The following is a 12,255-nucleotide window of genomic DNA, read 5'->3' on the forward strand; positions in this document are numbered from 1 at the left end:
CAAATTTGTGAGAAATATATTGTAATAATTAAGTCAAATATTAAAGAAAAAAAAATAAAGTCCAAGCGTGCTTTTATGGTAATTAAACAAAATAAATACAACAAAATTAAATTTATTCTGACATTAAAAAACATTTTTATGTTACATTTTTTGAGTTATGCTTTTTAGAATTCATAAAAAAAAAGAGAGGTTAAAAATAAAACGACAAAAAAGTTATATATATAGGTACGTTCTCAGTAAGACTTAGTAAATTTGGCAGGTCTGGGAGCGAAAGTTTTTTCATTCTTGTGTTTATGAGAAACATGAGCCTGATGTGTCCTAGTGACTTCTCAATGTTTGGGCATATATTTGAAAGGCAAACTCTTATTTCCTTGATCAATACATTGTAAAATTCCTCTCTTTTTACTTTAATTGTGTTGAGTGCAGAAAACCCCCACCATACATATCATCTTAACTTTACATCAAACAAAGGATGGAAGAAACTTGCCTCTAGTCTTTCCGGGGAACCTGAGGGGTAATGTAAACAATCTAGAACCAGCTTAACAGCCTTTTGCAACCTAATCAGATAAGTGAGGTGGGGGGTTGAACACACTATCAGTTTACAGCCAATTCCCCACATCTCTGTCCCCCAAAAATCTAAACTCCAAAAACCCTGTTGGTTTTTGGTCCCCAACAGGCACATATTTCTCTGGAACACCATAGGGCGCACCTGGAAATCTTCTAGGGTGCACCAGGGCGCCCTGGCACACACTTTGAGAACCACTGGAATAAGCCATCACACCTTTGATTCCAAGTGAGTAATATGACTAAAGTGAAGAATGGCCCCGTACATGCGAGTCAGCTAAAAAAGGAAAGGGTGTTTTCCTTCAGAATTAGTAGTGTGTGACAAGGAAATAAATCCTGATATTTTGTCCAAGGATTAATTACATTAGGTTATATAAGGAAAGAATCCCTAGAATTAGCAATAGGGATTTTTAAAGCTAAGAACTACTGTGTTCATCTAATCCTCCAACAACACTTCTTTTATATATAGAAAGGAAGGCCCAGGTATGTTTTCAGTTTGCCAAAATAAAGTATTAAATTCAACTCTGCTCTGTACAACATGGTGGGGGAGGGGAATGATAAACATCAGAAGTTAGTCTTCTGACTTCAAGTGTTCGTGTCTTATGGGAAGTGGCGATCTACACAGAGGGGTGGGTGAGGACCTCGTAATCACCATCAACAGCTCCAAGCCTTTCCAGTTAAGCTAGCAAAGAAAGGCAGTATTATATTCTCCCTTCTGTGAGCTTTAATCCCTAAAACTTGTTTATAGAAACTCTCAAACCACCCCTGGTGGTCAGATTATGGGATTTTTTTGACTTTCTGTATTTCCCAAATTTTCTCCAAGTACATGTTTCACCATTAAAAGGTAGGAAAACTTGCCCTGCCCCAATTTTATTTTTAAAAACTTCCATTCAGCAAAAGTCACCTGAAGTCACTCAATGTGTATAATTTCCCATACATAAAACTTAAAATATAGAAAAGTGAGAAATTTATTTTCATCATAAAATAAGTGCATTCTTTGTATAATGAATTTGTATAATATTATCCTGAACTTATACTAACCCTCATACCTTGGTTAAGAAAATTGGGTAAATAATCTTATTGTACCTAAACCTTGTATAGTATAAACCTTATATTAATTTTTTTGCAAATAGCTCTTATTGCAATGATTTTAATGCCTCTGAATCCTAATATAAATAGTATTAGCTTGATCTTTCTCCACTTGATAGCTCATGATTGGTCCCCATTGTGGCTGTTGGTATTCAAAGTTATTGAAAACACAGTCAAATCATCTGTCATGTTATTCTCTATGAAGTCCTTACTATGAACACCTTAAGAAAATAATTTAAAATAAATCTTATTAACCATCAGCACCATCATTCTTTGAGTCCCAGCGAATGCCTCTTATTCTACATGCATTCTCTCTAAACCTCACAGTGTCCCTCAAGGTAAATATTTTTCCTGTTTTCCATATAAAGAAACAGAGGCTCAAGTGGTTTATTGGGTTTGCTCAAGCCTCATAGTGAGTAAATTAGTGAAGCAAGGTGGGGTTTGTCTGGCTTCAAACGCGTCTATTCATTCTACTAAACCACCTAGCTTCAATAATCCCATAATGAGCCAATCTAAATACTCTTCAGGAAGCACTGAATTATTCTGAAGTTACACTCTGGGATTAAAACTGGGTACATAATAAAATGGTACAATACTATTTAAATTTAGGGGACAATGAAGAATATAAATTAAGTACAGTTGTACCTTGAGATACGAGCTGACCAACATACAATTTTTAAGATACGAGCTGCGACTTGGTCCTTATTTTTGTTCAAGATCCGAGCAAAATTCTGAGATACGAGTCGTGATTTGGGAAGCTGCCACTAGTTGGCGCGTTGGTGCATGGGTCCAGTAACAGCAGCACAACACCAGCATTTTGTTCTTTCTACGTGTTATATGCAGAATCAAGTAGAATCTCATGAGCTGTACTCATTCTTGCATCATTTTTGCATTTTTTTTTACTAACTTTTCTTGTGTGCTAGCATGGGGCCAAAGAAAGTGAGTATAAAGGACAGTGATAAGAAGAAGAGAATGATGTCAATAGAAGTAAAGCAAGAAATAATAGAAAAACATGAGTGTGGTGTACAAGTGATTGAACTGGCAAGGCTGTATGACTGCAATACATCTACAATTTGTACCATCCTTAAACAAAAGGATGCCATCAAAAGCGCAAATCCAGCAAAAGGGACTACAATTCTGTCCCAATTAAGGACAAATATCCATAAAGAAAAGGAGAAGCTTCTGCTGGTGTGGGTGAAAGAGAAAGAGCTGGCAGGAGATACAGTGACGGAGACTGTAATATGTGAAAAGGCACATATTATTTTCGGCAACTTGAAGAAGAAAGAACCATCAACCTCAAAAGAAGCAGCAGAAGATATGTTTAAGGCAAGTCATGACTGGTTTGAAAATTTCAAGAAGAGATCTGGCATCCACTCGGTGGGGAGGCATGGTGAAGCTGTGAGTGCTGATGTTAATGCAGCTGAGGAGTACATTGCACATTTTGCTGTGCTTATCACAAAGGAAGGCTACATCCCCCAACAAGTATTCAACTGTGATGAAACAGGATTGTTTTGGAAAAAAATGCCCCGGAGGACTTTCATCACAAAAGAGAAGAAGCTGCCAGGCCATAAACCCATGAAGGACCATCTCACCCTTGCATTGTGTGCAAATGCTAGCAGTTACTGAAAAGTAAAGCCACTGCTAGTGTATCATTCCAAAAATCCTCAAGCCTTTAAGACTTGCAAGACTCTTAAAGAAAAACTGCAGGTTATGTGGCGCGCCAATGCTAGGGCATGGGTTAAGCGGCAGTTTTTTATTGAATGGGTAAATCTCATCTTTGGTCCTGCAGTGAAGAGATATCTTCAAGAAAATAAATGCCCGAGGAAAGCATTACTAATCCTTGATAATGCTCCAGCCCACCCACCTGGTCTTGAAGATGACATTCTTGATGAGTTCAAATTCATGAAAGTCCTCTACTTCCCACCCAACACGACTTCAATCTTGCAACCTATAGATCAGCAGGTCATTTTCAACTTTAAAAAGCTTTATACAAAGCATTTGTTCTGCCGCTGCTTTGAGGTGACTGAGAATACAATTCTAACCCTTCAAGAGTTTTGAAAAGATCACTACTACACCGTGACATGTTTATGCATTATTGACTTGGCATGGCAAGAGGTTACAAGAACCTTGAACTCAGCATGGAAAAAGTTATGGCCTGATGTTGTTGCAGACAGGGACTTGGAAGGATTCGAACCAAAGACCAGAACCGTTGGAGGAGATTGTGTCCCTCGGAAAGTTGATGGGTCTGGAGATAGATGAGGGTGATGTAAATGAGCTCGTCGAGGAACATGAGGAGGAACTCTCAACTGAGGAGTTGAAAGAGCTACATATGATGCAACAAATGGAGCTTCTGCAAGAGATTAGTAGTGAGGAGGAGGTAGAGTTGGAGGAAGTGATTTCTACAAGTGAAATTAAAAACATGCCGGCAATGTGGGAGAAGCTTTCAAGTTTCATTGAAAAGAAACACCCAGAAACAGTTTCAACTGGTTATGCTTCAGCACTTTTTTTTTTTTTTTGTATTTTTCTGAAGCTGGAAACGGGGAGAGACAGTCAGACAGACTCCCGCATGCGCCCGACCGGGATCCACCCGGCACGCCCACCAGGGGGCGATGCTCTGCCCCTCCGGGGCATCACTCTGCCGTGACCAGAGCCACTCTAGCGCCTGGGGCAGAGGCCAAGGAGCCATCCCCAGCGCCTGGGCCATCTTTGCTCCAATGGAGCCTTGGCTGCGGGAGGGGAAGAGAGAGACAGAGAGGAAGGAGGGGGGGGGGGTGGAGAAGCAAATGGGCGCTTCTCCTATGTGCCCTGGCCGGGAATCGAACCCCGGTCCCCCCGCATGCCAGGTCAACGCTCTACTGCTGAGCCAACCAGCCAGGGTTGCTTCAGCACTTTTTAATGACACTTGTTTGTCACATTTTCGTAACATTTTAAAAGGCAGGCAAAAGCAAACCTCCTTGAATAGATTTTTATTCAAAAATCCTGCAAGTGAAAGTGCTGAAAGTGCAGCCAAAAGGCAAAAACAGGTGATGATTAAATGAAAAATCCATAATGTTAAGCTTAGGTTAAGTTTAAAGTAAGAAAGTGATTTTTTTTACAATTAATTTTTTTGTGGTTTTATTTTAAGTAAAGAAAGTGCAGTTTTACTTTTGTTTAAAGTAAAGAAAATGCAGTTTTAGTTTATATTTAGTGTTAAGAAAGTGCAGTTTTAGTTTACGTGTCTACAGTGCCTGCATCACTCCCTCCCTCCTCCTCTGCCATTCACCTCTGTTAGCCGCACTCGTCTGTCTCCAAGGTAAGAATACAGTACTAAATAACACTTTTTACTTTTATTTTATATATTTTGTTATGCATTGGTAAAGTATACATGTGTGTTTCTTAATTAAAAACATGTCTTTTTTCATAATTTAGGATGGTTTGGGGATGTTTCAGAGGGTGTGGTGAAATGGTAGCACACAAGAAAAGTTAGTAAAGAGCCTGACCTGTGGTGGCGCAGTGGATAAAGTGTCAACCTGGAAACGCTGAGGTTGCCGGTTCAAAACCCTGGGCTTGCCTGGTCAAGGCACATATGGGAGTTGATGCTTTCTGCTCCTCCCCCCTTCTCTCTTTCTCTCTCTCTCCCCTCTCTATAATGAACAAATAAAATATTAAAAAAAAAAAAAAAGTTAGTAAAGAAAGAGCTGGCAGGAGATACAGTGACGGAGACTGTATATGTGAAAAGGCACGTTTAATTTTCGGCGACTTGAAGAAGAAAGAACCATTAACCTCAAAAGAAGCAGCAGAAGATACGATTTCTTAAAATTTTGGATTTCTTAAAATTTTGGTCTAAAGTTGAAAAGGAAAGGGATTGAACCCCCCCCCCCCCAACCGTGGCTAAAATTTTAACAGATGAGGGTTAAATCTATTTCAGTTATTTTAAATGGGAGAAATTTGTTTGATTTATGAGTTGACTGACTTACAAGCTCAGTTACAGAATGAATTAAACTCATTATCTCAAGGTACCACTGTACTTGTTCCAGGCTATTGTCATGGCAATTATATACAGAATTATGACACAAAGCAGGGTATTATTTACAATTTCTTTGGTAGCCTATTAGCATTACTGTACTAAATTTAAGATTCTTTTGTTGTTGTTAGTCATTCATTCTAATCTAGAGCATGAAAACCCTAGATGTCAAAAATGAAGAATGAAGTACATTCGGCAAGTTTCTTCGAGTCAGATAGTTAGAGGCAGATTAAGGTCAGATGAGGCCCTGGGTGCAGCCGCGCAAGGCCTCTGCAGGGTAGTGTGTGTATAGTATGCAGCATAGTAATGAAATAATGAAAATAAGCAAATATAAACATACTATCAGGTTTTACCACTGATTGTAAACCTGTACATAATTAAAATTGCACATATGAAACCAAACTTGGTGTCATTAGAAAAAAGTGTAAATTTGGGGTTTTGCGAGGCCCTTCAGAAGTCGGGGCCCAGGGCGCACGCCCAGTGAGCCCATCATTAAATCCCCCTCTGCAGGTAGTATATTTGAGTCATCTGGGAACTGGAGGCCTTTAAACCTTTTCAATCAAGTTGATATTTAACCCCTAATCAGGTTCTATAATCTAAGAGAAGAATTTGAGCATTCCTTGCACAATTTTATAGACCATCTCTAGGACAGTCTATGTGTGAAAACAGAACAATTAAGTCGGGTCAAAAGTCCTAATGCTCCGTTTCTTTATCTTCAATTCATACACACAGACTATTACCTTAAAGGGACAGCTTCTTCTTAGCTAATATAGGAAAAGTGTTGCTCTTTGTTCCAAACTAGGATTTCTTAAAATTTTGGTCTAAAGTTGAAAAGGAAAGGGATTGAATTTTTTTCCTCCCCTGTGGCTAAAATTTTAACAGATGAGGGTTAGAAAGAAGATAGAAAAGGAGAGCCAAATAGGGCCCTTGGAAATTGTTCTTTGTGTTTTCTGACAATTAACTGTTTGACACGTCTACCAAATCTTGATGGCAAATGTCATGGGCATACATACATATATATATTTACACTCAGAGGTCTTACTCTGTATTTTCCATGCAAAAGACTATCTCTAAAAATCATCTCCCAGAACTAAAAAATGAAATTGTGAAAATGGAAACTTACTCATTCCTTGGGAAATCCAAGAGAGAGCTCTCTCTGAAAGCGAGCTGAACTTGGGTTTGACCACATCTTCCACAGTGACCGCTGCTAAGGCATTAATGCTGGAGGACACTGTGCTGTAAGGGGAAATGAAACTTTTGACTTTGTAATATTTAACCTTTTATGATACCTTAAGCGGGGATGAGAAAGGGGAAAACCAACTGTTACTTCTGAACTATAACCAGATTTCTACTATAATTTTTGAAATTTAAAAAGAAATGTTATTGAATTTATTGGGGTGACATTGGTTAATAAAATTATACAGGTTTCAGGTGTACAATTCCATAACACATCATCTGTATATTGCATTGTGTGTTCACCACCCCGAGTCAAGTCTCCCTCCATCGCCATCTACTATGTAATTTTTAATGATCACAACATCCTCTTCCTGGAAGCTGTTATCCAACAATGATTCAGGCAACAGTCATAAGATTAACAATAAAAAGGGATAATTTAATGTTGCTTCATATTGTGATTATCCCTCAGTGTCTATGGAAAGAATCTACACAGATTATGCAGTATTAGTACATAATGACTTCAAAACATACTTTTCTTTGTGCATAGAGGGAACTGTCATAAATCCTCACTAACATACACCATAAATATCAATAATATTAATTTCCTGGTTTCTCACTGACATGCTGTAGTTTGTTAACAGTATGAATTCCCTGGAGCAAACACAGAAAGAAAATACAATGAATAAGTTCAAACACAGTGTATATTATTCAGCATGTAAATAGGAAATATTCTAATTTTCCATCTGACCACACTTTAGACATATGTCTATTTTAAACCAAGACTGTAGGTACTCATTTCTGATAGTTAATAAAAGCTCCCATAAATGATCACCATTATTGTGATCCTATAGGGTAGGTAATCAGGTACTAGATAGTAGGGGCCAAGTTAAAAGTGGAGACCAATGATAACAGACTGCTTCCCACAGAAATAAGAGCCAGACCAACAGAGGATACTGGAGTAGACTGCCTCCTTTTGTCCATGTCCAGAATTCAGCTTCATCCCCACAAATAGCCAATAAAAAAAGAAAGAGCTCAACAGGAAAGCCATGTATAACTAGAGTCACAATCCATACCTTAATGTTCCACTGTAAGCACAAGCCACAAAAAGTCCAGGAAGCCCCGGGTAATCTTGCAGAATGTCCAGTACAAAATAAGGCATGAGCTGAAAAATTCCAAAATGTACTCCTCAGTACTATTTGTTCCAAAATAATATTAATTAATGCCTCATTTATCTTGTGTTTTTCAAGAACTGAAGGTAGCTATTTCATATAACTGAAATACCCAAGTACCTAAAGTTAAACTCTTTCACTGCTAAGATTTAAAGAAAATAAGAACATAGTAGTTAAGGCTGCAGACTCGGAATTCAGACAGATATGGCTTTTTTTACTTAGTTCCTCTGAGCCTCAGTTTCCTCATCTGTAATAGAGGGGCAATAATAATAACCTCCTGGAGTTTCTGTAAAAGTTAAGTTAGATAATATATGTAAAGTTATTAGTACAATATATAGCATTTAGTAAGTGCTTAATAAAGGTAGCTATTCTCATTCTTTGAAATAATAAATCAATTTAAAGGAAATACTGCATACACTTCTGTGCCTAAGTAAATAGCATTTACTTAATTTAACTTTACTTGATGAGTCAAGGCTATCCTTGTGAACCTCAATCACTTCCCAGGACTGAAAGTATAATTACGGCTGCATGAGACATAGTGACAAGTGGTGAGTAATGTCAGGAAATTCCTGACATTTCTAACACTTGCTTCCTTTTAAAAAGTTCCTGAAACCACCTTGTTTTTTGTTTTGTTTTGTATTTTGTTTTTTAAGTGAGAGGAGGAGAGAAAAACAGACTCCCCCATGCGCCCTGACTGGGATCCACTGGCAACTCTTGTCTAGGGCCAATGCTCGAACCAACCGAGCTATCCTCAGTGCCCGGGGCCAACACTTGAACCAATTGAGCCACTGGCTGCAAGAGGAGAAAAGGGAGAGAAGGGGGAGAGAAGGTGGAGAGGGAGGGTAACAGAAGCAGATGGTTGCTTCTCCTGTGTGCCCTGACTGGGGATCAATCCGAGATGTCCATATACTAACTAGTCCAATGCTTTATCCACTGAGCTAACTGGCCAGGTATCAACTTTCTTTTTTGATAATTACTTTAAAAATACATACTGTATTAAACAAGGATAAGAAAGTGTATGATTTCAGCACTGTGTAACATAGCAGTCTTTCAGCAAAATTAATTTTTTAAACTAAAAAGGGCCCTAAGTAGATAACTTTCCAGAAAAAAAGTATCCTCTCATTTGTATTGAAACATTATTATTCTTTCTCCCATAATACAGAGTAGATGACAGTTCCTACTAGACTCTTTTAATTTCACTTAACAAAGGTTTATTGGTGGGATATGGAAGAACATCCTCTACTACTTCAAAGATCTGTGTTGAATTGTCTTAGCAATGCTTCCTCCTAAGCTTACTAACTCTTTATTCACAGATAATGAGAATAGCACTTCTCTCTATATGAGTTTAAGACCCAATTTTTCTAAGCTATCTTAAAAGTTTAACTTCAAGCAACAGTCTATATATAAGCACAAGGGAGATAATAATAAAAATCTACCTCAAAGCACAACTGTGAGAATTAAAGGTTGAAATTTATACAAAGCACTTATGATAGTGCCTGACCCAAGGCAAGTATTTGATGAGTGCTTGCAGCAATTCTTATCTATTAGCTATGTGACATTGGGCAACTTTTATAACCCCTCTAAGATTAATTCATTCCCTCATCTATAAAGTTAGAATTACAGATTGTAAGAATGAGATAAAGTATGCAAAGCTCTTGGCACAGAATCTCATCACATAGTTGGTATTCAGTCAATGTTCACTTATTAGATCCATTTCTGTCAGTTAAAAACTGAAAGGTAAGGGGAATACAATCAATAATATTGTGATAAATTTGCACAGAGATATTCACAGATGATGACTAGAATGGCATAAAAAATGTCAAATCACTATACTGTATACCTGAAACTACTATAACTAATATAAGATTGTAGCCCAATTATACTTTAATTAAAAGAAAGAAAAAATGGAAAGTAAACTATTTATAAATGGGAAATCTAACAATACCACAGAAAGTTCTATGGTGACATGTTTTGTGTATACTTTTGGCTTTTTAAAAGTATGTTAACATTTCTACTCCCAGCCTTGAAATATTTCTATTTCACACTCGGCTTGAAATGTTTTCAGGTATTTCAATATTTTAATCTAGGATAGAGCATTCTTTATTCTTGCTATACCTGCTAAAGTAAAACTTTGCCAAATGCTTTATAGAAATTAAAAATGGGTCACATTGTGCCTACCTACTGTTTATCTACAAGAACATAAATACTCTGTCCTCCCAACTAGTAAGCTTTCTGAATGTTATCAATGCACATGTAGGAAAGACATGGTACTGAACCTGATCTGGTGCAGACACTTGATTGTTTGTCCAGGGATCACAGTCATGGTACCTGGAATACAGGGCAAGCCCACAAAGCACTACACAGACGAGGATTACCCAGAGTCCCACGAGGTTGATGTAGAGAGACCTAATGAAGTGAAAACATACCAGTAAATGGTCATTTCTATCCCAAAGAAGAGGAAACTTGTTATATAAACAAAATAAACCTCCATGATTATATTCAATAAATTAATATTATCTTTTGTTTATCAAAAATGTTACTTATTTTATCATGGCCTGACCTTCTACTTTTTTTTTTTTCCTGAAGTTGGAAACAGGGAGGCAGTCAGACAGATTCCCGCATGCGCCCAACCAAGATCCACCCGGCATGCCCACCAGGGGGCGATGCTCTGCCCATCTGGGGCATCGCTCTGTTGCAACCAGAGCCATTCTAGCACCTGAGGCAGAGGCCATGGAGCCATCCTCAGCGCCCAGGCCAACTTTGCTCCAATGGAGCCTTGGCTGAGAGAGGGGAAGAGAGAGACAGAGAAGAGGGAGAGAGAGAGGGGTGGAGAAGTAGATGGGCACTTCTCCTGTGTGCCCTGGCCAGGAATCGAACCTGGGACTCCTGTATGCCAGGCCAACGCTCTACCACTGAGCCAACTAGCCAAGGCTCTGACCCTCTACTTATGATATGATGCCAATCAACAATGTGTTTGGAAATACTTGGAATAGTATTTGGTTTTCCCATTGAATGAATGTATTCTCTTGGTCAGAGTTCCATGGGTATTATTAGCTTTAGAATAGTATCTAACTAGACTACTTCAGGGCTTCTTGTCATGAAGTAAAGATTTTAATAGTCAACAGGTCAGCAACTATTACTCGTTTTCCTTTTAAAAGTAACACTACAGTGTGTCTGTAAAGTCATGGTGCGCTTTTGACCCGTCACAGGAAAGCAACAAAAGATGATAGAAGTGTAAAATCTGCACCAAATAAAAGGAAAACCCTCCTAGTTTCTGTAGGATGATATGGCAGCATGTGTGCATGTGCAGATAATGATGTAACACCGTGTATACAGTGGAGCAGCCCACAGCCATGCCAGTCGAGATGTGGACGGTACAGAGGAAAGTTGTGTGTTCTGTGGCTCGCTAAATTCGAATCCATGATCAAAGTGCAATGTGAATATCGGCACGTTTATAACAAAGCGCCACCACATAGGAATAACATTACTCGGTGGGATAAGCAGTTAAAGGAAACTGGCAGTTTGGTGGAGAAACCCCGTTCTGGTAGGCCATCAGTCAGTGATGAGTCTGTAGAGTCTATACGGGACAGCTACCTAAGGAGCCCTAAAAAATCTGTGCGTGAGCCCACATCGAACTGCACTGAATAGGTATGAAACTGAGAGAGTTTTCCTTTTATTTGGTGCAGATTTCACATTTCTATTGTCTTTTGTTGCTTTCCTGTGACCGGTCAAAAGTGCACCATGACTTTACGGACACACTGTATTATAAACTACTCAGTTTACTTAGCATCTACATAGTGACTCATCAAATGTGTTTAAATGTGGGTGGCAATATCATCCATTAAGTATAAAAGGCAAACCTATATTCCTTGGACAGTATCTTCCCCAAAGAATAATCAGCATTATAATACATGGTGTTTACCCTAGTAGAGTGCAAAGATTTACAGCAGTGGGCTGCGGACTGGTACCAGTCCATGGGCCATTTGGTACCGGTGCGCAGAGAAAGAATAAATAACTTACATTATTTCCGTTTTATTTATATTTAAGTCTGAACAATGTTTTATTTTTAAAAAATGACCAGATTCCCTCTGTTACATCTGTCTAAGACTCACTCTTGATGCTTGTCTCGGTCACGTGATGCATTTATCCGTCCCACCCTAAAGGCCGGTCCGTGAAAATATTTTCTGAAATTAAACCAGTCCATGACCCAAAGAAAGGTTGGGGACCACTGATTTACGGGACAGCACTGGATCC

General features: G+C 38.5%; 1 protein-coding gene across 1 annotated transcript in view; it reads right to left on the minus strand.

The window, feature by feature from the left end:
* The window catches only part of SLC5A8 (solute carrier family 5 member 8), a 50,117-nt gene that overhangs the window by 19,119 nt on the left and 18,743 nt on the right, over positions 1-12,255 (minus strand). Inside the window, exons 7-9 of the mRNA XM_066262645.1 lie at positions 10,278-10,407; positions 7,906-7,994; positions 6,780-6,892 (exon numbers count right to left, since the gene is read on the minus strand). Of these exons, the coding sequence (XP_066118742.1) occupies positions 6,780-6,892; positions 7,906-7,994; positions 10,278-10,407 (332 nt within the window). The remainder of the gene's footprint in view (positions 1-6,779; positions 6,893-7,905; positions 7,995-10,277; positions 10,408-12,255) is intronic.

The sequence above is a fragment of the Saccopteryx bilineata genome, chromosome 1, assembly GCF_036850765.1.
Source record: "Saccopteryx bilineata isolate mSacBil1 chromosome 1, mSacBil1_pri_phased_curated, whole genome shotgun sequence".
NCBI classification, from domain to species: Eukaryota; Metazoa; Chordata; class Mammalia; order Chiroptera; family Emballonuridae; genus Saccopteryx; species Saccopteryx bilineata.